Source organism: Castor canadensis, chromosome 1 (genome assembly GCF_047511655.1).
Source record: "Castor canadensis chromosome 1, mCasCan1.hap1v2, whole genome shotgun sequence".
Taxonomy (NCBI): domain Eukaryota; kingdom Metazoa; phylum Chordata; class Mammalia; order Rodentia; family Castoridae; genus Castor; species Castor canadensis.
The window spans coordinates 208969374-208996273 of NC_133386.1; the positions used below are offsets into that span (position 1 = coordinate 208969374).

At 51.2% G+C, this 26900-nt stretch overlaps 2 protein-coding genes across 12 annotated transcripts in view; one reads left to right on the forward strand and one right to left on the reverse strand.

Annotated features, from left to right (window-relative positions):
* Positions 1–283: 283 nt before the first annotated feature.
* On the forward strand, positions 284–3520 carry Irf7 (interferon regulatory factor 7). Of its 2 annotated transcripts, none has more exons than XM_020182033.2 (10): positions 284–363; positions 696–1062; positions 1145–1307; positions 1418–1637; positions 1893–1957; positions 2035–2215; positions 2417–2506; positions 2663–3052; positions 3127–3245; positions 3323–3520. In XM_020182033.2, exons 2-10 carry the CDS (start codon positions 1043–1045, stop codon positions 3476–3478), a joined length of 1404 nt encoding a protein of 467 aa, XP_020037622.1. In that variant the 5' UTR covers positions 284–363; positions 696–1042; the 3' UTR covers positions 3479–3520. The 2 variants fall into 2 exon arrangements, with proteins under 2 accessions (XP_020037622.1, XP_073908015.1); XM_074051914.1 differs by having other exon boundaries at positions 3127–3239.
* Positions 3521–3550: 30 nt separating this feature from the next.
* Positions 3551–26900, reverse strand: part of Phrf1 (PHD and ring finger domains 1) — a 33585-nt gene continuing 10235 nt past the window's right edge. For 4 of the 10 annotated variants that reach the window (XM_020182393.2, XM_074051835.1, XM_020182377.2 and 1 more), the window contains 14 exons: positions 26572–26655; positions 24545–24672; positions 18408–18505; positions 17852–18027; positions 16681–16810; positions 12324–12445; positions 10302–10483; positions 9824–9943; positions 9282–9436; positions 5989–8646; positions 5593–5747; positions 5161–5424; positions 4797–4925; positions 3551–4408 (listed from right to left, as the gene is read on the reverse strand). In XM_020182393.2, the coding sequence (XP_020037982.2) occupies positions 4268–4408; positions 4797–4925; positions 5161–5424; positions 5593–5747; positions 5989–8646; positions 9282–9436; positions 9824–9943; positions 10302–10483; positions 12324–12445; positions 16681–16810; positions 17852–18027; positions 18408–18505; positions 24545–24672; positions 26572–26655 (4542 nt within the window). In that variant the 3' untranslated portion in view covers positions 3551–4267. The other 6 variants (XM_074051870.1, XM_074051866.1, XM_074051843.1 and 3 more) reach the window with 4 other exon arrangements.

Consider the following 26900-nt stretch of genomic DNA (forward strand, 5'->3'; position numbering starts at 1 on the left):
ATGGTTTTGCTTGGGGTACGATTTTGCCTCTACGTTGGGGGATTCCCGGCTTTTCCCGCCGTGCCTCCTGCTCCCGGTGCATAGAGAGCGTGCTTCCCTGAGAAGAGGGACCCTGCAGGTGCTGATCCTCCACGCCGACCCGCCCCCCATCCGCGACTCCCAGGTGCCGTCGGGAACCCCCCCGACCCCCCACCCCTCCCCACCGAGACAGCGCAGCGCCTGCAGAAACCGCCCCCGGTGCACGTGACGCCTGAGTGGCACCCGGGCTCTCCGGACCCGCCCCGCCCCTTGTCCCGGAACTATAAAAACGCCGGCTGCCTCTTGGGAAGCAAAGCTTCCCCGTCCCGGCGGCTCCGGCACCAGGTAAATGGGGTCCTGACCCATGCGAGCAGGAGGGGAGCTAGGGCCCATGCCAGGTCCTTGTCCCCCATACAGAGCAGCAACTCGGGAGGGGTAGTGTAAAGGGTCGGAGAGCCAGCGGGCAGAGGGTCGGGGGAGAGGGTCCCGAACTGAGGATCTGGAGGTGGGGTTGGGGACTGGACACCGACTGGGGTCGGGGATGGAGGACACGGCGGGAGAGGGTTCCGCACTGTGGGAGGCGCGCGCCCCGCAGTTTAGGTTTCGTTTTCCTGGGACGCGCGGTTTCGCTTTCCTGGCCTCGGGACCGCCCCCTCCACGCCATCGTGTCTCCGCAGGGTCCAGCCTGCGAGCCCGTGCAGGCCCGGACGCTGGGTCAATACCTGTGACTTCACGTGTGCGCTCTCGCCGCATCTGCAGTCACATTGATAGCCACCTCGGCCGAGAAATCCACACTCAGGCAACGTAGGTGGCTACAAGCCCACCATCCGCATCTGTGATCTCCAACAAGCATAACACCTGGTCACACCTGTGATACCTGGCCACGCTACCTGTGGCCACAACCTGACACCCGTAGCAAAGTAACGTACAAGGAACCCTTATCACCTGTGGTGACAACCTGACCACCTCCCTTGACCACAACTCTCTCAGGACAAAGGAACACACTGTCCCTGCAGAAGGAGAGATGGCAGGGGCTCTTGAGAGGTGAGAACCCGTCCGCCCTGCCAATACTGGTCTGTGTGCCTTGCCCTCGGCCCTAACCCCAGCGTGACTGCCCTGCCTGCAGGGGACCCCAGCGTGTGCTGTTCGGAGAGTGGCTTCTGGGCGAGGTCAGCAGTGGCCGGTATGAGGGGCTGCGGTGGCTGGACGACACCCGCACCGTCTTCCGCGTGCCCTGGAAGCACTTCTCGCGCAAGGACCTGGGCGAGGCCGACGCCCGCATCTTCAAGGTGGGACCCAGCCCCGCCCTGTGGAGGACCTGCCCACAGGGCCCTGCGGAGGACCTGCCCACAGGGCCCTGCGGGTCCCGCCCCAGACCCACCTTCTCTGTCCTCACCAGGCTTGGGCGGTGGCCCGAGGCAGGTGGCCGCCCAGCCACAGCGGAGGTGACCAGCCTTCCCCAGAGGCTGAGGCTGCGGAGCGGGCCGGCTGGAAGACCAACTTCCGCTGCGCGCTGCACAGCACGCGGCGTTTCATGATGCTGCAAGACAACTCAGGGGACAATGTGGACCCGCACAAAGTGTATAAGCTCAGCTCTGGGGCTGAGCTGGGGTGGAGAGGTGAGAGACGCTGCAAGGAGGGCTGGGCCAAGGTGGCAGGCAGAGGACACTGCCATCTGTGGCCTCCGGGGTGAGATTTAACGGTTTTAGAAACCGGCCTGGTTGAACAAGGCGCAGGCCAGAGCTACTGGAGGTCCACCCCATCTCTCTGCCAGTCTGAGCCCTGGGATACCCAGGTTGTTTCTAGGGGAGGGGTATCGGGACTGGAAAATCCAGCCTGGCTACTCAGGCTTTTACAGCCAGATCTCATGCCAGCCTCAGAAGGCCCAGCTGTCCACCAGGGGGAAGAAGAGGCCCTCAGAGAAGCCCCACCCACACAGGTATAGTTTCTGCCTCTCTGTCTTCCTAGGTGTGGGGCCTAGGCAGCTGCTTAACCTGACTGTTCTCCCCCTTGCAGGGTGGACCCCTGGGGCCATTCCTGGTAAGAGGAGATACTGAGACCCAAGTGCCAATCCATCTGCCCACCCCGGCTGGTGACACTGGAGACCTCCTGGCCGAGGTTTTGCAGCAGAGTCTCCTGGAGGACCATCTGCTGGATGCTGCAAGTGGGGCAGACCCAGTCCCTCCACTGGCTCCTGGTGAGGTCCCAGCCTCTGCTCTGTAGGGCAGAGCAGGGAAGACAGCAAAGGTCCTGGGGGAGGCAGTGTGCCTGGGACTGGCCCTTGGGAAAGATGTGGAGTGCACTAGGCGTGGGTAGCTGGGGCACCATGAGGAGGACCAGTAGGAACAGTCAGTGCTTGCCACCACCAGGCAGCTTTGCTTTTCCCACTGCTCTTCAGGCTCAGAGCACCCCCTGGAGGAGTCTTGTGCAGCATGGGCAGTGGCGGCTGCCCCCAGCCCCAGGCCTCAGCACCCAGCACTGATGACAGGTGAGAGGGGCTGGGAGATGGGTGGGATGGCCTCAGTAACAGGTGCCAGCTCTAGCCTTCCTTCCCTAGTGCAGGCCAGGGTGCAGTCCCCAAACACCTGAAAGGCAGAGCCCCTCATTGTATTCTCACATTGCTCACAGCTTGGTCTGTCCACAGGGCCGGGCCCAGGGGCCCTGGATGTGACCATCATGTATAAGGGCAGAACAGTACTGCAGGCGGTGATGGGGCACCCCAGCTGTGTGTTCCTGTACAGCCCCACAGGCCCAGCTGCCCTGGCCACAGAACCCCAGCCAGTAGTCTTCCCCAGTCCCGCTGAGCTCCCTGACCAGAAGCAGCTGCGCTACACAGAGGAGCTACTGCGGCATGTGGCCCCGGGCCTGCAGCTGGAGCTTCGGGGACTTGTGCTGTGGGCCCTGCGCATGGGCAAGTGCAAGGTGTACTGGGAGGTGGGCAGCCCACTGGGCTCTGCCCGCCCCTCCACCCCAGCCCAGCTGCTGGAGCGTAACTGCCACACCCCTATCTTCGACTTTGGCACCTTCTTCCGAGGTCAGTGAGGCGTCTGTATGGGGCTGTCCCATGCAGTCCCCCGGGAGCACTACCATCTTGCTCAATTCCTGCAGAGCTGGGAGAGTTCCGGGCACGGCAGCGCAAAGGCTCCCCACACTACACCATCTACTTGGGCTTTGGGCAGGACCTGTCAGCCGGGAGACCCAAAGAGAAGAGCCTCGTCCTGGTGAAGGTGGGGCCCAGGTCACGGGTGGAGGTGGGCAGCCTGGTGACAGACATCAGTGCCCTGACAGATACTCTCCCCGACAGCTGGAGCCATGGCTGTGTAGAGCACAGCTAGAGGGTGTGCAACGTGAGGGTGTGTCTTCTCTGGACAGCAGCAGCCTTGGCCTGTGCCTGTCCAGTACCAACAGCCTCTATGATGACATCGACCACTTCCTCATGGAGCTGGAGCAGTGGGGCTAAACCAGTGCACTCCCCCTTACCCCAATAAAGAGTCAAGTACCAGTGCTGTCCTGACATAGGATGGGCTTGGGACAGTCAGGATCACTCCTCTCTGAAAGGTCAGCCTTGCTGCCAGCACTGACTGATGGGGCTGGACATGGTTGGCACCTCACCTTGCTACTGGGAGGTGACTTTCACCTCCCCCACAACACACACTTATCGTCACTGAGCTCAAGCCACATGCTTTGGAGCCACCAAAGCCCTTGGAAGACAAAGCTGCTCCTGCCAGGAGTGTAGAGGAGGTACCATGTTGTACCCACACCTGTACCAGCACTGAGTTCTGCAGTGTTGTGCCCTGCCTCCAGGGAAGCAGCTGGCTGAGTACAAACCTGTCAATTACTGATAGCAACACAAAGCAATTAGAAAGAGAGGAAGGAAACTGCTGTACCAAAGATACAGGTACTTGAATGGCTGCTGGCAGCTCTCCCACCTGCCCCCACCCCTGGAAGACCCAGGACCCAGGAGTCCGCTTCGCCTGCCCTGGTCCAGTCAGGCTTCACTTTCCAAGTACCAAGTCAACAGAAAACTTTCTAAAGATAAGTCATTTTTGATAAATTAGAACACAATGAAAACAGTGTATCTATAATATACATATAAAAAAAAAAGTCCAGTTTTCAACTGTGAGCAAGACAGGTGCTGTTATCATCATGGGAGCCTTGAAGGCAGGAGTGCTGGTGGCCCCAGTTCTTTGCAACTGGGGACACAGGACACAGAAATGTCCCCAGGGGTCTTGCCCACAGCTGCCTGTCCTCAGGCCTCAGCCTGGGCAGGTGCCTCCTCCCCAGCCTCAGTCTTCTTATGCCTGCGCATGTGCCTATACTTGTCCACATAGGCCTTCACCAGGTTAGCCACCTTCACAGGGTTGATCTGACCGCTCTTGCTGTGGCAGATCTGCAGAAAGAGTACAATTACCCTGATGTCCTTCAAGACAGGTACTGACAGTGACAGAGCCCATGCCCAGCCCAGATAGGTCCGAAGCTTAGTGCAGACCGCTCACCCAGCCCTAGGTGCTGTTTCCATGATGCACCCGCATCCCCTTGCTCTGCCACCTTACAGGGCTGCTGAGGGTCATCACAGGTGCCACAGGTCAAAATGAAGCCAGAGACTTATCACCATAGGCAGATCTGCCCATTTCTCAGAGCAAGAATCCTTGCAGATGAGAAATGGTAGCAATCTGCCACATCAGGTCTGGCCAATCTGGGTAGTGACATGTCACCCATAGCCTAAGGATTCCCAACATGCAGAGGTGTATACAGCTCTGCTTGCCTGCGCAGCCCACCTTCTGCACAGCTTTGCGCAGGATGTCCTTGTATTCCTCCTTGGTCACCTCCCTTTTCTGGTAGAAGGGTTTGATGGCCAGCTTCACCTCCTCCACAGCCCGCTCCTGCATGTGCAGCTTCTTCATGTACTAGGAATGAGGACATGTATGACCTTGCCGCAGGATGTCAGGATTGGCCTATGGGCCCTTGTGTGGGGAGGCCATAGTTCTAGGACATCCCTTCAGCCCTGCAGCACTAAAGGCAATGCCAGCTGCTCTCCACCACCCTGACCAAGACCCCCAAGGCTGGCTTCTATTTTTGAATTTAGCCCAAGAACTTTGGCTTCAAAATGAGATGGGAGCCCATGGAATAGGCAGCACTTACTTCCTCCTTCTTGGTCTTCTCTGCAGCTGGCCTAGGAGTGGCAGTCCTCTCCTCTGAGCTGGTGGTAGTGGTGGCTTGACCAGCCAGCTCTGAGACTGTGGCTAGCACAGTGGGCACTGGGGCCAGGCTCTGTACTGCACCACAGCCTGCCAGGGGAAGGCTGCCCTGCAGGATGTACTGTGCCGAGGGCTGGCTGCTGACCAGTGGGTACAGCAGGATACTTGAGGGCTGAGCTGGGGTGGGAGGCATGTTGGGGCTGTAAACCTGGGCAAAAACAACCCCGCTGAGCACAGAGTTCCAAAAGTCGGCACTAAACCCCGAATCCCATTCCCAAAGCACAAGAAAGTGATACTGTAAGGCCTCAGTCCCATCCATAGTAGTCCACAGGTCCAGCACAAGGCCCAGCTCACATCCCTCTAGCCCAGCACCCACCTGAGAGGGGTCTGTGTCGGGGAATCCAGGTTCCAGTAGCATATGGCTGGGAGGGGGCAGCTCAGAGAACAGGGCCTGCTGGACATCCACAGGAGGCCCATCTTCTGCATCCCAAGCTCCTTCCTGGGACCTCTGAGGCCTGTGAAGTGGTGTCCCTGAGGGACGGACAGATAGGGGGAGGTGAGTGCCCTGTGGCTAACTGAGGCCAAAACACTGCTTCTTGATGGAAAAAAATCCCAAAAACCCTTCCCATCAGTGGGGACCACAGACCAAGCCACAGATCTGACCACTTTTAAGGAACTAGACTCTGGGATTGGCTGCTTCCCTGACATCTGCTCTGCCCCTCCTCCTACAGGGACAATCCCAACCCCACAGCCTCTAGACGTGCATACTCACTTGGGGCTCGGTCCAGGGTTGGGGTGCTGCTCTCGGCCTCCTGCAGGTTCCAGGTGACTCTCTTCACCAGGGTTCTAGACCGCAGCAGGGGGGCCTGTGCCACAGCCTCCTCAGGCCTGGCAGCCTCACACACCCTCTCACTTCCGGAGGGGCTGTTCTCCTTCACCACAGGAACAACGCCCAGAGTACTGGGATCTGTAGCCATGGTCTCTGCCATGTCCTGCCTGAGCAGGTGCTGCTCTGGAGGATCCCTTGCCTGGGGTGTGGGTTGTGAGATGTCTTCATCATGGATTAATGACACCTCCCTTTGGATGGCCGCTAAGGTGGTGTCATGTGGTAGGCTGGCCAGGGGCAAGATGGGATTTGGCGGGAAGTCCCGCTCTGGGGAAGAGTCAGTACTTTCAGGAGAGGGAGGTGAGCTCATGTCATCAAGCTGGATGAAGATAGCTTCGTCTGAAAAATCCTCGAAGATGTGGCCTGCCTCCACCGAGTCACCATAGTCCAGGTCCTCCAGAGTGCACTCAGCTGGTACTTCCAGGACAGGGGGCGCCCGAGAAGGGTTCGAGTTATCCATCACCACCTCTGGTGAGACACCCACTTCTGCAGAAGCTGGTAGCCTTTCTGGGTGGTCTCCATCCTGCCGTGGAGTAGGGGCTGGGGAAGCCTCCCTCACAGTGCCCTTTCTCTCTGGGGAACGAGGCCGTTTCTCGCGGGACCGTGGCCACCTTGCCCTGTGCTCTGAGCTGGGTGACCGAGACCTCCTCCTCCTCCTCTCTCGGGACCGGGTGGACCTGTCCTTCTTGTCGGGCCATTCCCGGCTCCGCTCCCGCTGGTGCCTATGTCTCCGGGCCCTCTCCAGGCTGCTGTGGGGGGAACAGTCCCTCCCCCGAGTCCTGGACCCTGAGCGTCGCCGCTTCCTTCTCCTGCTCTCATAGCGCTCACAGGAGGAGCTGCCAGGGCTCACAGAGCGTGACCGGGATTTCCTCCGGCCTCGGCCCCAGGAACCCCGCCTCCACTCCTTATCCCTGTCCTTGGCCTTTCTCTTCTTTGCTCTTTCCTGGCTACTGGCGTGGTCACTGGAAGACCTCCGGCCCTTGGCCTTGGCCTGGTGCCTCCTGGCGTGCTCCTCAACCACAGGTGATGCTGAGCGTGAGGTCCTGTCCCTGGAGCCAGAGCGAGTACTGGAGCGTGTCCTTCGGTGCTCCCTGGCTGTCTTCTTCCTCTTGGCTTTCTTCCTACCTCGGGAGCTAGAGGTGGAGCGGGAGCGGGATGGAGCGTGAAGCTCTACAATCCTGTGGGTGGTCACCTGTGACACATCTGGGCTAGGTGGGGCATCTGGTTCCACAACAGTCACACAAGTCACTGTCCGTTCCTCCGAGCCAAAGAAGGGGCCACGGGACACTTCATCCTCATCATCCCAGGGGTCTGGTGGGGATGGCCTCCGTGTCCGGGCAGTGAGACTCTGGCTCTCTGTGGGGTCCTCCCTGCCTAACCCTTCTCGTTCCATGTCAGAGGCCCCCTCTGTAGGGCCCTCATTCCGGAACTTGAGCATGCCAGATGTGGGCTCACCAGGGGGATCTGGCTCGGGCTCGGTTCCAAAGACACTTTCCACCCTGTAGGAGGTGACACAGCGCACGGCCTGGAACACAGGAGCCTTTGGGCTACTGATGGAGATGGTTCTTGTGATCTCAGATGGAAGGAGGCCAGGCCCAAGACTCTCGGGGCTGCTGCTAGGGGGGCTTGAGTCGGAGCCAGTGGGATCGAATGGGTCGTAGATCTCACTTTTTAGCTGCTTTGTCTTCTTGATGGAGAAGAGGGGTGAAGGGTTCTCTTTCCTTTGCACTTTGCTATCCACAGGCCGGAACGTGTTACAGAAGCCAGGGCCAGACAGTCGGCTACAGTGTGCTGTGTTTCCTGGGATGTTGATTCTGAAGCTCTCAAAGGTTGATCCTACACCCTTCCCTCTTGAGGGCCCCAGTGGGGCCAGGGTCCCATGGGAGCTGGGGGCTGGGGGCCGAGAGCCACCTGTGTGTGAGCCTGGCTCCTGGGGGCCCCTGCTGCTGGGTTCGTTCTCTGCCCGGCCTCGTCCTGGCTGCCCAGGGCCCTCCCTGCCTGTCAGGCGGCTGATGCAGGTGCTGGGGAGCTCAACACTCTGCTCTTGGGCTGGTGCCGGGTCCCGTCTATTGCCACTGCTATCCCTTTGGATCTTAGGTATCCTGGGCAGTTCTGAGATGTCAGCTCTCCTGGGAGCTGGTTTTGGGGCATGTCCAAGGGCTACACCTCTAGATGGAGAGTTAGAATGGCTGCTAGATATGTTAGATGAGGCAGAACCAAGAGGCAAGGCCTGCACACTGACACCATTAAATCGGGATTTGTCACACTGTCTCAAGCCAAGCCCACTCCCGTTTGACAGGCTCTGAACCTGACCTGACCCAGGGGTGACTGAGGAGTCCAGCCTCACAGATGCCCCCACAGTACGGGCAGGGCCACAGCGCAGGGCTGACCTATTCCCACAGCTTAGCCCTGAGCTCTGTGTTCTGCCTCCTGTGGGTCCATCAGACAGGCTCCCTGAGGATGGTGCCACAGGCTGCAGACCATCTCTGGACCTAGGCCCTTCTCTGGACGGAGTCACGGAGTTCCGCTGAAGAGAAACAGGAGCTGAAAAATAAAAAGGTCAGACAGCAATCATTCCAACCTCTTCTTTAAAAATTTCGATGATTTCTTGGCTGGCGGAGTGGCTCAAGTGGTAGAGTACCTGCTAGCAAGCATGAGGCCCCAAGTTCAAACCCCAGTGACAAAAAAAAGATTTTTTTTCAGTGGATTTAAGTGTTATCAAACTTCACTTTGAGCCATGCAATGAAACTGTCCTGTCTACTTACTGAGTAGACACTTTCTGCCACTCCACACCTCCACACTCAGGAGTGCTGCCAACGCAGCTGTGCCATTTGCTCCCTGCTCTGTAGGGTGGCAAACACCCCTGTGTGTGTTCTTGCTGTTCTGCTATACAAAGATGTGGTTGTGGGGCAGATTTACCCCACCCAGTTGATACCTGATGGGGGTGGCAGGTGGGGGCACTTTACCTGTGGGTGAGGAGGTTCTGTGAGCTGGCCTGGAGATGCCACTCTCGCCTAACTCTACTCAGAGAGTGGTGAGACACTGTCGGGACAATCATGCCTTGAACACTCATCCACACTAACAGTAAAGCCTGAGCCAGCTGACATGCCAAGTTCTGGGGAAAGTAGGTTTCCATTTCCAAAGTCGTGAGGAAGCGGCAGTGACCCACGGGTGCTCACCTGCCCTCTTGGCACTGAGAGAGCCGTCCCGGTGGATGATGACATCAGCGCTGCTCATCATCAGGAAGCTCTGGCTGGACAAGATGCTTCCCAGAAGGTCAGGGACAGGGGCCTCCTCCACACCTGGTTCTGGGGCCACGGCAGGGAGCTGCCTCCTGTGGGCACAGACCCAAGGTGGGCCTGCCATCACCACCCTTCCTCACAGCCCTGACAACAGGCAAACCAGTTGTGTGGATGACACCTGTGCCCACTATTAGGCAGGAGATGGCAGGAAAGTGTCTCCACTGTTGGTAACCATGGACCAGGGCTATTGCCCTGTCCCAGGAGGCCCCTCCGCTCTGCAAGGGTGAGCATGGGCCAGCAGCCATGATCCTTAACCCTCAAGTTCCCCCAGCCCTGATGCAACATTCAAAACTAACCTCAAACATCCCAGAACCAAGGGGAGATGCTCAGCCACATTGCCAAGAGCCACAAAGAGCCGGCCAATATGACCCAGTAGGGCCTCTGCCCTGCCCCTCCCAGAAGCCCCTGCTGCCACGTACCTGGAGAGCCCCATGGAGACAGGCCTTGCCACAGGCTGGTGAGACTGTAGAGCTGAGCGGGACAACACCCTCCTCTTGGCACTCAGAGGGGAAGGGGGGTTTGCAGATGGTTCTTCACTACTAGAGGGGGACACAGGCCATGGAAACAGGTGACCTGGGGACCGGATCCAGGCCCCACAGGCCTAAAGTTCTTTTCTTTTTTTGCGGGGGGTACTGGGGTTTAAACTCAGGGGCTACACCTTGAGCCACTCCACCAGCTCTTTTTTGTGAAGGGTTTTTATGACATAGGGTCTCACAAACTATTTGCCTGGGCTGGCTTTGAATCGTGATCTTCCTGATCACTGCCTCCCGAATACACAGGATTACAGATGTGAGGCATTTACAAACGTGAAACCTGAGGTGTACATGTGCCCACAGTCCTCCAAAACCCAGGGTGATGGAGCTGGTGCCCACATCAGACAGTCATCCCTGCAGTCACCTGTCAAAGGGATCCAGCTCATAGGGGTCTCCAAATAGTGACAGAGAAGCTGCTCCAATATCTGCCCGCATCAGCCCCAGAGAGGTGTCCACGGGCTTGTACACTGATGGCATGCAGGTGCCTCGGACAGGCCTGCAGAGGCCCAGCGTCCGAGCAATGCGAGAGCGAGCTGTGACTTCATTCTGAACCAAAGTAACAAGGAAAAAGAGTAAGGATATATAAAAATGAAATTTAAAGGCTCCAGACACACCATGAGACATAACAATTAGTAACACCCAGCACTAGGTTAAGTGAATACCACCAAGTCTCGGCAGTTTCACCGAACCAGCGCTAACAAGTGCACCGACACATGCACACTGCAAGATAAACTAAGCAGATGGCTGGTTGGCAGTGTCACTGTCATCGTGTAGCACTTTGTTTGTATGGAAACTCACAAAGAGGCAAGCAAAAATTCAACCAATGACTGACAATTGTAAGTTAGCCACCATGTGAGGAACCAATATGGCTTTAAATATCATCTCAATTATAGTTATTCCTAAATTACTAAAATTAGAAGGATTACACACTACCTCCTCCAGATTCTAGACACAGCTGGAAAGGGGTAACTCTCCCAGTTGGGATCTCTCCCAAAGGAACACACCCTTTACCCACACCTTCTGCACACTTGTGAGCAGTGATGCCAGATGGCTCTGTTCACTGAGGAAAGGAATGTTAGAAATAGGCAGATGAAGAAATAGTTCAGGATGGAATATTCTAGGCACAGGAGGAAAGGAGACACCAATACCACCAGGCCTAAGGGTTTAGTACACAATAAGAGCCCTGGTGACTGTAGAACTGGAAACAGGAGCTCCACCTGACTCATTCACACTTGGTCACAGCTATAGGTATTTGATGATGGAATATCCAAACCAGATGTTCAAGCTCTATTTAAAACTAAAATGGGGACTGAAAACTTGGCTCATGTGGTAGAGTACCTGCCCAGCAAGTGTGAGGCCCTAGTACCACCAGAAAAAAAAACCAAACAAACCCAGAAAAAAGGTCAGATGTGGTGGCACATGCCTACAATCCCAGTACTCAGGAGGATGAGCAAGAGGTCCTTGAGTTGGACGCCAGTCTGGGCTCTGAGAGACCCTGTCTCAAAAAAAAAAAAAAACACTTGCCAGGCACCAGGCAAGGAGGATCACAGTTCGAGGGCAGCCCGGGGCAAATAGTCTACAAGCCCCAATTTACAAAATAACCAGAGAAAAATGAACTGGAAGTGTGGCTCAAGAGGTAGAGTGCCTACCTAGCAAGTGCAAGGCCCCAGAGTTCAAACCCCAATACCACCAAAAACAAATAAACAAACAAAAAAGTAATAGTATCAATAAAAAATGAAAACACATCTGTATGTAATGTGTATGTATGACAGAAATTTATATTTACTAAGAAATAGATAACAATCGAGTATAAATTCACATAAAGACATGACAAACACTTGGGTAATGGTTATGATTCAGCTTCCTGTGTTTTATAAATGAAATGTATTTCATGGCAGCCCAAGCAAGGGCCCACTGGAGTAGGCTGCTCATAGAGCTGGGATCCCCAGGACAGAGAGCACCATACTGTCAAGTCAACAACCAGTGTGGTATGTACCATTGTGGGCAGGACCCCAGGCTGTTCTCAGATACTGAGCCCTCTGTCCAGAGGACTTGGATTCAAGCCTGCTCCCATCCTAGAGCACTGTGAACCTGCTGCCCTGACCGGCCAGAGACCAAAGAAGATGGCTTGATCCTCTGGCCCCAGCGAGCCCTGCCTCTCTACTCCCACAAGTTCCAGGGGTCACTGGATACAACCTTCAGCACATCCCATTCTAGAAGGGTGAAAACACCTCCACCCCACCTTTGACCTAGGCCCCTAGGTGCTGGCTGCTCTCAGGGAACTGCCAAGTAACTGCAGAAAAGCAGTCATTCTAGTGGCCCCTGTTAATGAGCCACACAGGAGTTAATGCTGGCAAATGTCTGGACACCACCATCATGTTCTTACCTTTATCTTTTTCCCTTTTCTTTTCTTCACACGGCGTTTCTTGGCTTTTGCACTCCGACTCTTACTTTTCACTGATGACCTGGACTGGGTTTTCTTTCTTCCCTGTATTTTCTTCCGTCTGCCTAAAAAGAAAACGTTGGATTTCTGTGCTGTACCATGTGTGAAGCCCTCCCAAGAGCACAGAGCCCAAGAAGCAGGGGAGGAACCATGTCACAATAGGACTTGAACTTTTTAAATGGAGAAATAAACCATAAACATTTTGAAATAATGTGTCCAGATGTGGATACAGCTCAAAGTAAGAGCACCAGCTTAGCAAAAGTGAGGCACTGAGTTAAAACTCTACTTTCATCAAAAAGAAAAAGTAAAATAACATGTCAGTTGGCGAGCAAGGATGGGATTTGACTTCCCTGAGTGATTCTTAAACAAAAATAAATTGAAAAAATACACACACAACCAGAAGTCAGAGGCAACCATGACCCTAATATGACCACTGATGGTCCAATCACAGGAGCTCTCCCAGAACTCTGAGGCAGACAATTGCTTAAGAAATGCACCCTGCAAAAGCACTGCTATGGATCCTCATTCTAGGACCTGGCAATCCTGGAAACTCATTCACGTGTGTAATGTAAGTCCCTTGTTACTACTAAGTAGCCGTTCTATTCATCAAACAATTCCAGGGAGCTGGTAATGCTTGTGCTCAAGGGACCATTATGAAGCAGCCCAGTTCTACATCAGTGCCTGAGCCATGCATCTTGCTGCCTCATCTCATAGGCACTGCACCACCTCACAGCATCACAAGAAGGGGTGCCCAGTATAGCAAGATAGTTTTAAAGACAGAGACCACATTCACCTAACTTTTATCAGTGTACTGTTGTAACTGTTCTGTTATTATTAGTTATTGCGGCTAATCTCTACTGCGCTGAGTTTACAAAGTAAATGTTATCACAAGCATGCACTTATGGAAAATACAGTGTATGCAGTATGTGGTGCCATCCACTGGGGATCTTGGAATGGGTTCACTCAATAATGGAAAGTGACTGCAAGGACAGAAAGGCATGTAATGGCATGCCCATACAGCAGTGTGAAGCTGATGCATCTGAGTACTGGCTGCTGCTGTTATGAAAGCTGTTTCTGACAGAGTACACCCTGCAACAAAACACCCAACATACTGAGCTCACACCTGGGCCCCAGCGGGACTCTAAGCTCCAGCTGACAGTCTGTAAACAGAAGCAAAGGGCAGAGAGCCACTGACATCAATGAGTACATACCTATGGGACCAAGAACCCAGTCTCCACCATGGCAAAGAGTGGAGGAAGGAGACTAACACACAGCAGTCAGCCCATCATGGAAGTGATCTGGATCTTGATTCAAGTAAGCATTTATTTTTCTTTTGGTGGTACTGAAGGTTGAACTCAGGGCCTTGCCTTGCTAGGCAGGTGCTCTACAACTTGAGCCATGCCCTCAGCCCATTTTGCTTTATTTATTTATTTATTTATTTATTTATTTATTGGCAGCACTGGGGTTGGAACTCAGGGCCTCATGCTTGCTAGGTAGGTGATCTTACCAATTAAGCCACTTTGTCAGCCCTTTTTTGTGATTTTTTTTTTTTTGAGATAGGGTCCCACAAACTTTTTGCCCAGGGCTGGCTTCGAACAGAGGTTCTCCTGATCTCTACCTCCTAAGAAGCTAGGATTACAGGTATGAGCCACTGGTCCTCAGCCTGCTTTAGGTATTTTTCAAATAAGGTCTTGCATTTGTGTCCTGGTTGGACCACGATCCTCCTATTTATACTTTGAGTGTAGCTGGGATGACAGACACATACCCACTCCACACAGCTTATTGGCTGAGATGGAGTGGGGGTGTGTCTTGCTACCTTTTTGCCCAGGTTGGCCTGGAACAGAAATCCTTCTGATCTCTCACTCTCTCTCTCTCTCTCTTTTTTTTTGCCGTACTGGGGCTTGAACTAAGGGTCTATACCTTAAGCTACTCTACCAGCCCATTTTTGTGATGGATTTTTGTCAAGATAGAGTCTGCCTCCTGAGTAGCTAGGATTACATGCATGAGCATGACACCCAGATAAATAAAATTAACACTTTTCTGAGAGACTGTCTTGCTATGTTGCCCAAACTGGCCTCAAATTCCTCTAAGTTCAAGAGATCCTCCTGTCTTAGTCTTCCCAAGTAGCTGGAACTGCAGGCACATACAACCATGCTCCAAATAAACTATTTAAAAACTTTTTTCACATTTATGACACAACTAGAACTTTCAACACTGACATTTCATAGCATTAAAGTTTTGGTTGCCAGGTATGGTGATGGACATCTATAATCCTAGAATTCCAGAGGCTAAGATAGACTGCCAGTTGGAGACTAGCTCAGGTTAAGTTAGAGAGACCTTATCTCAGAAACAAATATACAAAACAAAAAGGGCTATGGTGTGGCTCAAGTGGTAGAGCAACTGCCTAATAATGCAAGGGCTGGGGTTCAAACTCAGACACCATACCAATCAATCAATCAATCAATCAATAAATGAACGAATGTTAGTAGCTGGGTGCCAGGGGTTCACACCTAAAATCCTAGATACTCAGGAGGTAGTAGAGATCAGGAGGATCGTAGTTTGAGGCCAGCCTGGGCAAATAGTTTGCAAGACCCTATCTTGAAAATATCCACCACAAAAAAGGGTTGGTGGAGTGGCTCAAGTGGTAAAGCTCCTGCTTAGCAAGCGTGAAGCCCTGAGATTAAATCCCAGTATCACCAAAATAAACAAACAAAACTATGGTTAGTGTTCAGACACACAGGTGAAATATGGGAAGTGAAAGCCCTCTAATCTTGAACCTCAGGTGCCAGTGCCAGTATGATCTTAAGAGTGCTGTCCCCTGTTCACTAGAAAGCCCAAACAATGACCAACTGCATACCCAGAACATAGAGCTCAGCCGCTGAACTCTGCTTATCACTGAAAAGGCCACCAAAGGTGCCTACAAACACCAGCAACCTGCCACCTCACCAGCATGCAACAAGGACTCAGCCCCTGGATTTCAATACCCCAGTACAGCACATTAAGACTTCTAACCAGCTTGACGCCAGTGGCTCACACCTATAACCCTAGCTCCCGGGGAGGCTGAGATCAGAGGATCAAAGTTTGATCAAGTCCCCATCTCCAAAATAACCAGTGCAAAATGAACTGGCTCAAGCAACAGAGCGCCTGTTTTGCAAAAGTATCTGCTACACTCATTTGTGGCAGCTCTATTCTTAAGGGGTTCCAACTGCAATCAACTCAAGTCCCCATCAACAGGTAAATGATAAACAAACTGTGGGGCATTCATAGGACAGAATCTTCCTTAACAAAGAAAAAACACGAACTCAGATACCCAACTACGCAGGTTCCAAAAGTTGTGTGCTGACCCAAATTGGATCTGATGGATAGTGATGAAAATGACACCAGGGCTGCCTGCTGTGGTGGGAGGGACTTCTGATAGATGATCTGTAGAAATTTCATTGGTCAAAACCGAAACTATATACTTAAAGTGGGCACATGCATTTCATTGTTTTTTTAAGAGACCACAGAGGGCTGGCGGAGTGGTTCAAGTGGTAGAATGCCTGCCTAGCAAGTATGGGGCCTTAAGTTCAAACTCCCAGTAACTTAAAAACAAAAACAAAAAAACCCCAAAGACTTGAAGTGTGGCTCAAGCAGTAGAGAGCCTACCTGGCAAGGGTGAAGCCCAGAGTTCAAACCCAATTCCCACCAAAAAAAAAAAAAAAAGCCACAGATTATAACTAACTGAGTGAGATAGGAATCCACAAATCCACACTGACTAGTGTGCCCAGGAAGCGCATCAGGGGTCAGCAGCAGGGGAGGCTGGTGAGAGCAGGAAGCAGGGAAGGGCAGTTGCCCTTGTATCTGAAGAGAATTCATTCCAGGAGCCCCTGAGGACAGTGAAATTCCACAGATGCTCAAGTCTCTTGTATAAAATGACACAGAAGTTGATAGTATTTGCTATACTTTAAAACAGCTGTAGGTTATTTGCAATAATAACATACATGCTGTGTAAACAGCTGGCATAGTACACTGTTGAAATAATGACAAGAAAAGTCTATACATGTCCAGTATGGCTATGATTTTTTTTTTTTTTTTTTTGGTGGTTCTGAGGTTTAAAAGTATAGCTGTGATATTTTTTCCTCCAAGTATTTTCAATCCATGGTTGGATGAGTCCCCTGATGTGGAACACAATGATATGGAGGGCTGACAGTATTTCTGGCAGAGAAAATAAACATGTAGAATGAGGAAACAGACATAACCGTATCCCTGGACTCGAGGGCAGAGTTGCTGGTAGGAAGCACATCCATTGTATCAGGCTTACCTGTCTTCCTTTTCCGTTTAACAGGGGCATGAGGTGTCAGGGGGCGCTGATACACAGTAGTGCTCAGACCAGTTGCAACAGCTTCGATAGTCTCATCCAGCAGAGAAGACATGAGGTACCTTGGCACATGCTGCACACAAGAGACAGCGCTGGTCAGTGAATGAGCACATTTAAGACTACCCTCTCCAAGGAGGCATGCCAAGCAGGACCATATGAGGGGACAGTGCCATTACAAACTCCTGCTCAGAACCCTTAGAATGGGGAAGTCAACCAGAGAAGCCAGAACACTCTCAGGCTAGCTCTACCTCCCTCCACTCATGAAGAGTGAGGCCAGCACAGCCACAAGGAGCAGAGTTCCTAACAGGATTTCCAGGAAGCAAGCTTGGGGTGAAAATGGTCCGGGAGGGTTAGGCAGGTATCAATGAGCAAACAGAATTCCAAGAGGAGGAAGGAAGGGGACAGGTGGGAGCAGAGAGCAGAGCCCTCACACAGGTCCCAGTAAAGCAGGTGTGCAGGTAAAAGGGACCCTGGCAGGGACTAGATGGTTGGAAGAGAAAAGAGGTTGATTTATGAAATGAGTGAGAAATAGTACCTCAAGGAGGTGGTGGACATGGGAAGGCGTGAGAAGCCATAGATTGGAGTATCCACTGAGACTCAGGTGGAAGCAAACTGAGGTGGACAGAGCACTGGATGGGGGACAGCTCCCCAGTCTCCCCAAACCATTTGGAACTTAGGTCAAGTGGTCACTGTGCTGCCCACAGGAGCAGTTGACCTCAGAGAAGGAACTGCCAACTGCCTCAGACCCTAGGGCAGAGGAAGCAACTATCAAACACTGAGTGCCAGGAGCTATATGCAAGGAAGGTGCTCTCATGGGATGAGAAGCCAGCATGGGGCCTCCAGAACACAGAAGGGAATTTCACAAGACCATTAACCCATCCATTGTGGATCAGGTTCTGAGCACCTGGCTCCCCTACTCTGAGAGAGGTCCCTGCTGGGCTGGACGGCAAACAGGTGAGGTGTGGTACCCTCTGTGTACTCATGTGCCCTCTCACTAGGCTAACAGTATGCGGCCTGGTGCATGGGGGTGATACAGACTGTGCACTACCAATGATACCCCTTGAGTCCAGCACCCCCAGCTCTGGGCAGGACAGGCCCAGTGTTGGCCACTTACCTGCACCCTACTGGCAGTGGAGATCCGGTTCCGGTTCACAGTGGCTCTCACTCTCTCACTCTGCCGTGTCCTGGCAATGGCCCGGGTCCTGCCTGTGCGAGGCCTCAGCCTGCTGGTGGTGGGTACTACATCGGCTAACAGCAGGGAGACTTCCTCCTCACTCACAGGAGCCGTATCTTGGAAGAAGAGAGCCCTGGGCTGCTGGGGCACACACCCTACAAGTCACAGGCTCACCCCAGTGGGCTGCCTACCCAGGTGGGCCCAGTGACAGGACAGCAGCTTCTCCCCAGAGCCGGGTCCTCTAGACTTTGAGGACCAGAAGTCCCAACTCAATGACCTACCATAGGCTCAAAGTGAGCTCCTCTAGCTCCCAGCCAAGAGCAGGACAGAAAACCCTTCCCCACCAGAAGTCAAGGTCTTCCCCCTACCCACTACACTAGACCCTGACCCAAGGTCCTTCTCTGCCTCTCTGGGACTGCAGACAAAATAAGACTCAAGCCCTCTGCAGGATGGGCAGCACATAAGCACTAACAGGAGAGGGGGGTAAGTACATTACCACTGGCAGAGGCAGCACCAGGGACAGCACACTCTGGACAGAACCACTCATCCACAGGCACTTCCTGGAGGGGGGGGTCTAAACACTCCATGTGGTACCTATAGGAACAAGAGGTACAGTCACTGATTGCAGAAGCAAGTTGCAGAGTCAGCATCCAGATATGCCCTGGCCTTCAGTGCACCTTGTTACAGACTGAATGTGCATACGTTATATGGTGGGACACATGTTCTGGGCCTGGCCACAGTCTCCCATGGCTCCTGCCTTGTAACCCCCTCTCCAAAATAAGTCACAGGAACTGATATTCCCTGCTTGACTGTCTGATGGCAGATGATGGAACCCCTACTTCAGAAGGAGCTCTACTCTGTGCTTACAGGACAGGCTGTGGAACCTGAGCCAAAACCTTGCTGTTTATCAGTGCTGGTCTTTCCCCTGGCCAATCACATTTCCACATAGATGTCCATGCTTCAGCCACACCTACGCAATGCAGGCTCCTTAAAGACCCACAAGGACAGGGCTCACAGAGTTGGGGCAGCTGGGCATACAAGGTTTCTGGAAAGTACACCCAGAAAGGGTGTGGAAGATGTGTGTCGTCCCCATACCTCACCCCCTGTGCTTCCTGTCATCTGTACCCTTTGTGATACCCTCTATAATAAAAACAGTCAAGGTATTTCCTGAGCTCTGTGAGCTGCTTGAGCACAGTTTTTATTTTAATGTTTTTAAAAGAGGGTCCTGCTATGTAGCCCAAACTGGCCTCAAACTTGTGATTCAGTGAGAGAAAGTCTGAGTTTTGTTTTTCCAACAGATCCTGAAATCCATCAGTTAAAACCCTAACCCCAGTGACAGGTTTTTGGAGATGGGGCTTTAAGGAGGTAGCAAAAGTTAAGAGGTCATAAGTCCTGATCCTACAGGACTGGCGACCTTGTAAGAGGAAGAAGAGACACCAGAAGCTGCATAGATAAAAGGCCCCACAAGCACACAGGAGGAAAGCCCTCACCGGGAACCAACCTCATTGGCAGTTTGACCTTCTAGTCTCCAAATTAGTGAAACAAAGGCCTACCATTTACACTGTCCAGTCTGTGGCATTCTGCTCCTGTGGCCAGACTGAGCAGGTAACACCACAGAGGCTCAGCTGACACCCCCAGGCTGACCAGAATGTAGCAGAGCCATCAGCGAATCTCCCATCTTGGCTCTGAACTCACAAGGCAGGTGCCCGTGATGCCTACCTTCTAGAAGATTGTCCCCCCATGACAGGAGATGTCAGCCCATCCTTCCACACCTCCCATCAGTCACAGTGGTCACAAGAGTTTCAAATGTCAGTGCCTCATGCTAAAATAATGAAGAGAAGGTCTTTTTATCCAAGCTAAACTGAATACCGCCTAACCATGGCTCTATTTTTCAATTGCTTCCATCCAGCCTTCCCAGAACAAAGTTCACAAAAAGCGGTGCTAGCTGGCATGGGTAATCTTGTGCCCTTCCATGCAGCAAAAGACCAAGTGGTCCTGAGCTGGGCACAAACATACAAAGGAAGGAAGCTAAGTTGATCTTTCCTGGAAAATCAAAGCCTGGGTTCAATAGGACTTAACTTCTCTGTGCTCATAACGGGAATGAACAAGAGAACCCACGATACACACACCCTACTCCACGGAAAGCTGCCAGCTATATGGCTCTCACTGGGCCTTACCAAAGATAGGGGGAGGCAGACAAGCAGGAAGGGAGGCCAACGCCTCCTAACAGCACTCAAGGACTGGGGAGTTGTGAAAAATAGGTAGTAAATTCTATCCTAAGATCACCCCTGACTATTCCCTGGGGAAAGAGAAATCAAGAATCACCAGTGACTCCTTGCAAAGACTCCAAGGATCCAACAGATTTAACTGGGTTCTCTGTGCTGACCTCTAGCAGCTATCAAAGTGAGATGCTACTGTACCCCAGCAGCCCAAGTGGAGGCCAGGGAAAAGTCATCTACTGATCGCCATGACAGACAGGTCTGTACCTAACATAACTCACTCCAAGGAAGAAGAAATGGGCTGCAGATTCAAATCCAGCCACACAGACAAGGTGAGTTGCCAAGTCCCATGCAACTATGGTGCAGGGACCCACAGCTCAGCCTATACCAGGAGCTCCAAACCCCATGAGTATGACGCATTGGTGGCTGCCAAGAACTGACCTACAACCCAGAGGCGGGGGGGTGGGGGGGTGGCTCAGAACTTTCTCCCTGTCATCAGGTACCTTTAAATTGGGTTGTAATTTTTTTTAATTCAGAAATAATTTATACTTCATTTCACATAACTTTGGTTCACCCGTAGATAACCTTGTACTTTCATTTCAAAATGAATGAGAAATTTTTAGACGTGTGAGGTAATTGTAAGAAAACTCAGCAAACTGCAAAATGTTAATAGTACATGGACGCAGCTGGGGGCATGGCTCAAATGGTAGGCCACTTGGCTAGCATGCATGAGGCCCTGATGTCATTCCCCAGTACTGAAAACGGTACACAGATGCTTACAAGTACAAGAATCAGTACGTTTGTTAGTTTTAATGTTTTAGATCCATCAGTACTTTTATGTACTAGCACTAAGCTACCAGAGTTCATATGAAATACTATTTCTTACTAGGCTCCAGTGACTCACAACTGTAATCCCAGCTACTTGGGAGGCAGAGAACAGGAGGACAGAGGTTCAAAGCCAACCCAGACAAATGGTTTATGAGAATCAATCTTTAAAATATCCAATATAAAAAAAGGCTGGGAGAGTGGGCTCAAGTGGTAGAGTGTCTGCTAGCAAGCATGAAGCATAAAACCCTGAGTTCATACCCCAGTGCTGCCAAAAACAAAACAAACAAGGAAAAGCAACAAAGAACACTTTTTTTTTTTTTTTTTTTTGAGGATACTGCTTATGGTCAGAATGGACAAGTTAGTAATGAAGTCATCAACAGTGTGTTCAGTGATCTTGGGGACACCCGACGTGTATCCCAATCCTCTTGGCTCTCACCAACAAAATCAGCACATGCTAGAGCCAGGTGCAGTGGCACACACCAATAGTCTCAGTTAATCAGGACGCTGAGGCAAGAATATCAGTTGAGCCCAGCAGTTCAAGATCAGCTAGGGCAACACAGCCAGACCACATTAAAAAAACAAAACAAAACAAAACAAAAACCAAAAATCAACACATAGTACAGGACAAGAGACAGAAGACATCTGACAGAATCCTGAAGAGGTGAAGATCAACAGGGTTGAGGCATTCAATAAATTGTAACAAAATATGGATTCAAGATAAAACTCAAGAAAGAAAGGCAGACCAGACTATCTGAGTTTGAAAGCCTGTGAGAGCCAAGGTGCAGCCATAATCGCTACTGGAAGGAAGACAGCAACAAGCAATGGCTAGAGAAGCCTGGGGAGGCAGACAGGAGCTCATACATGGGCACCGAGCCCCCAGAGGCTCAGGCCCGCCTTGGGAAGATGAGCAGGGCTTGTGTGACACATACCACCCACAAACGCACAGTCAGTGGCTCATGCACAAACAGCAGGTATGAGCAGAACATGAGCAAGGGCAAGTGCAAAAGGGTGCTAACAAGAAAACGAGGGCAAGCACAGAAGAGCAGGAGCGGGACAGTGAGGCACACAAGAGTGTACTTGACGGGAGGGTGAGGAGCAGGCACAGAACAGCATGGATGACAGAGGTCAGGGACAGAAGAGCACAAGTGAAGGAAGGAGGTAAGCAAGTACAAAAGCTCAAGCAACAAGAAGGGTGAGTAGACTGTGTTGGACTACTCAGTGCAGGGGCTGCAAGAACAGGACTGGCCCCAAGTCTTCAGCCACAACAGCACAAGGCTTCTTGCCCAAACCTTGAAACTGCTACCTCCTGTCTTAGGGAACCTTCCATATCTACCAGCCTCATTGGTTCTTTTCATATCTTTTAGGGTACATGCCCAAGGCAGAAGTTTCCATAACCCTCCACATTTTTATGGCAGAAAAACTCTTCAAAAAATGGATTAAGAAAATGTGGTACTACTCTTGGGGATATACCCAAAAGACTGTTACTCCAGAGGCACCTGCACATCCATGTTTATTGCGGCACTATTCACAATAGCCAAGTTATGGAAACAGCCAAGATGCCCCACCACTGACGAATGGATTAAGAAAAGGTGGTATCTATACACAATGGAATTTTATGCAGCCATGAAGAAGAACGAAATGTTATCATTCACTGGTAAATGGATGGAATTGGAGAACATCATTCTGAGTGAGGTTAGCCTGGCTCAAAAAACCAAAAATCGTATGTTCTCCCTCATACGTGGACATTAGATCAAGGGCAAACACAACAAGGGGATTGGACTATGAGCACATGATAAAAGCGAGAGCACACAAGGGAGGGGTGAGGATAGGTAAGACACCTAAAAAACTAGCTAGCATTTGTTCCCTCAATGCAGAGAAACTAAAGCAGATACCTTAAAAGCAACTGAGGCCAATAGGAAAAGGGGACCAGGAACTAGAGAAAAGGTGAGATCAAAAAGAATTAACCTAGAAGGTAACACACACGCACAGGAAATCAATGTGAGTCAATGCCCTGTATAGCTATCCTTATCTCAACCAGCAAAAACCCTTGTTCCTTCCTATTATTGCTTATACTCTCTCTACAACAAAATTAGAAATAAGGGCAAAATAGTTTCTGCTGGGTATTGAGTGAGGGGAAAGGGAAGGGGCGGAGTGGGTGGTAAGGGAGGGGGTGGGGGCAGGGGGGAGAAATGAACCAAGCCTTGTATGCACATATGAATAATAAAAGAAAAATGAAAAAAAAAAAAAAGAAGAAAATGTGGTACTTATACACAACGGAATTTTACTCAGTCACAAAGAACAATGAAATTTTCTCATTTGCAAGTAAATGGATGGAACTAGAAAACATCATCTTAAGTGAAGTTAGCCAGGCTCAGAAGGCCACAAACCACATGTTCTCCTGTATGTGTGGATTATATACCTAAAACAAATGCAGTAACATCACTGGACATGGGTCACACACTAAGCGGAGAACATGCACGGAAGGAATAGGGAAAGGGAAAGAAACCTAAAACTTGAATGTGGTTGATGTGCTCACTACAGAGGAGCGAATATAGTAATCTTAAACTGGCAGAAGCCACTATGGGAAGGGGACTAGGAAGTAGTGAAGAGTTCTGGTAGAGATGAACCAATGTGGGTTGCAATACACAGTGCATGGAAGCAACACCAGGAATCTCTCTATATAGCTATCTTTATCTCAAACTAGCAAAAATGGTATGTCTTTCTTATTACCTCTTATGTTTTCTCTTCAACAAAATCGGAGAAGAGAAGGGTGAACAGGTTCTGCCCAGAAGCTGGAGGGGGTGGGGGAGTAGGAGGGGGAGATGGCCCAAACAATGTACACACATGTGAGTAAATGTAAAAATGATAAAAGAAAGAAAAAAATGAAAAAAACAAAAAAAACTTTTCACAAACAACAGCCAAAGCCCCTGGCAAGAGGTTAGGTGGGGGGGATACCAAAGATACCAAACAAAGGAAGGGAAACCAGCAGGCTGAGCTCCCAGAGGCCAGGGTCATTGGAACACAAAGCAGGAGACCCCAACTCTCTTGCAGTTGAGTGACAACACAGGGGACAAGCAGAGCTAAGAAAAGGGAAGGGAGCCAGGTATGGTGGTACACACCTATAATCCCAGCTACTCAAGAGGCAGAGATCAGAAGGATGGAGGTTAGAGGCCACCCTGGGCAAAAAATTAGCAAGACTTCCCCCAGTCCCAATCTCAACAAATAACGTACGTTGGTAATTCCAGACACTTGGCCCCACTGGCCTCGGGGTGAAAGAGCCTGCAACTAGGACCATGCAGTCCCAGGAATGCCTCACTCAAAGCCTGGGCCTGCATCAACCCCTCCTGAGGCTGCCCTCAACCTTTTGGGGTTCCCTAGCCTTTCTTTTGTCTTGATGTATTGTAAGACCTCTTGAGCAGCCCCAGAATGCTTTTTGGTGGAAGTGCAGGTGGCAGGAGCCAGGAGACCCCCATGCCGCTGTTTGTGGGGCTCGTTCCTCACCCATGGAACCCAATGACAAAATAGGGAGCCTTGGCACCCAACCGCACAGCCTGCTCAGGCACAAGGAAGGCCATACCACCCTTACCCAGCGTCGCAGCCATCACAGAGCAGGAGCCGGTCCTCACGGTCACTCCTGCCACACACCTCACAAAAGGTCGGGTCCTCCTCCTCCACTTCCTCCTCCTCACGGGCTCTAGTGTTCTCCACTGGAATCTGAAGACGGAACTGTTGGTTACCAGACACAGCCCAGAATCCCCATGGTCAATTCATAATAAGATGTGTGGCTATCTAGAGCACATCTATTGGTCTAAGATCTGTTCAGACTCCACAGGCCCAGAAGTCCTGAATTAACATGCATATGGGAACCTTCATGTTGTCTCTACTTCAGGGTAGGTAACAGAGGAACTGACTCAACAGAAAGCAAGCACTAGGAAGCGGAAGCAGGAGGATCATGACCTTGGACTACATGATGGGACTCTGTCTCAGGAAGAAAGAAACAAAAGGCAAGCAAGACACGTGAAGAGGAGCCAGAGGCTTGCCACCCAGAGTTACTGCAAGGTGCTGGGGATATCAGGCTTGGTGGGTCAATGCTGCAGGAGACAGGTGTAAGTGTAAAATCAAAGGACCACTCTAAAGCACAGCCTCCATAGCAAAGACTCAGAAACACACCTGCCAAACGTGACGCTTCACACGCGGCTCAACTGAGGTGATGACAGCCATGAGTTGAGAGCACACATCCATACTTCACCCTCTGGAGCACTACTGGTTTCCAGACACTTGAGTGTGAAATAGGCTGGTCTGTAGACACGCTTGCTCCAAATAGGATACTTGCCCCTTATACCAACAACCAGCCCCTTTTCTCTCTCTAGAATATCAGCCCTTATGAGTGACATGTGACAGCCTTTACTCTATGGCAAGGGTCTCCTGCCAGCCCTATACCTTTAGTTGCTGGATCCAGTCACTCCAAATCTTTCACCAACAGGACTACCTTGAGAGCTTGAGACCTACACATCACTAGCAGCTACTTCAAGTAAAGAAAATAACCTAAGTAACAGAACTGAAGCTGCCCAGGTACAGGCGGTAGCCAGGGACAGAGACATCTGAACGAGCAACAAAATGGATCACTAGCAACACAGACCCAAGACGTCAATGTGAGGAGGTTGCCACCTGCCTTGAGAAATCTACACATGCGAGCCCAAGTTTCCCTGTAACTGTGGCTTTTTGTGCTTTGTAAACAAAAACTAAGTGTGTATTATGGAAACACACCAAGCCTTTTCTAGTATTTCGGGATCTCAGATAGATGGACAAATCCCTATGGGCCTTTCAGTGCTGGTCATCAACAACAGGAGTGGCTCAGTGGTGGGGGCTTGGCTGGTACACACATCCCCAGCACTTAAAAAAAAAAAAAAAAGCCAAGTATAGTGGTACATACCAGTAATCCCAGTACTTGGGAGGATAGGAAGTTCAAATCCAGCCTGAGCTACACAGTGAGACCCTATGTCAAAAAATTAAGGGCTGGAGATGTAGTTCAGTGGCAGAGTGCTTGTGCAAGGCCCTGAGTTCCATCCCCAGCACAGCAAAAAATCAAAACAAAACACGACAGAAGGTAAACAAAGGCAAGTGAGACAGCAAACACCTTCCTCCTTCTAGTCCTAACAGTAAATAACCCAGTACTGGCCCCAGAGTGGGCCTCAGCTTATACCCAGCTTGCCCTCTTCTCTACCTGCAATGTCGAGGATCCAGAAAGACACCCTGTGGTGAGAAAGGGTGAGGAGTGGAGGCCCAGGAACTTCAACATCTCTGCCACAGCCCCCACCTGGCACCACAACCCAGTCGAGCAGCAACAGCTCTGTGCTTCATGCACAGGGCACAAAGGCACTTTAGTGCATTTCTAAAATACATTTAACTAATACCCACTCATTTCATAGGGCAAAGCACCTTTTAAAGCATGCTCTTGGACTAGCAAAGTAGTTCAAGTGGCAGAGCGCCTACCAAGTGTGAAAGCCTGAGTTTAAACATCAATACCATGAACACACACACAAAAAAAGCATGCTCTTTCCCATAAGACAAGAGCACAAGCCACAAGCAGGGGCAGGCAGCATCTTCACTTACCTTCTTTAAGATTTTACCACCAAACTCAGCACGAACACAAATACATTTAAATATTGTTCGGTCAACTGGACAGGAATTCGCATTCTGTGAGAAATAAAAACTGCATTAGAACCCTGTAGATTCACTTTTACTATCAAGAAGTCAAAAGTTCTTTTTACACTGACATCATTATTCACTGAATGTCTGTCTGTACAGGGCCCCACGTGAAGATGCTGGGACTTGGAGTGAAGAAAATGGATGCCGGCCTTGTGGAGCTACCACCCCTCCGCTCTATTTGTGGCATATTACTAATGAGGAAAAATAGAAGAGAGAAGGGAGGAGAGTGAGGG

Bases quoted from the DNA above. Each gene is read 5' to 3' on its own strand.
- Irf7 (XM_020182033.2), top strand. From the start codon at position 1,043: ATGGCAGGGGCTCTTGAGAG. The intron at 2,507-2,662 runs GTGAGAGGGGCT...GTCTGTCCACAG, and splicing joins GCACCCAGCACTGATGACAG to GGCCGGGCCCAGGGGCCCTG. The intron at 3,053-3,126 runs GTCAGTGAGGCG...CAATTCCTGCAG, and splicing joins CTTTGGCACCTTCTTCCGAG to AGCTGGGAGAGTTCCGGGCA.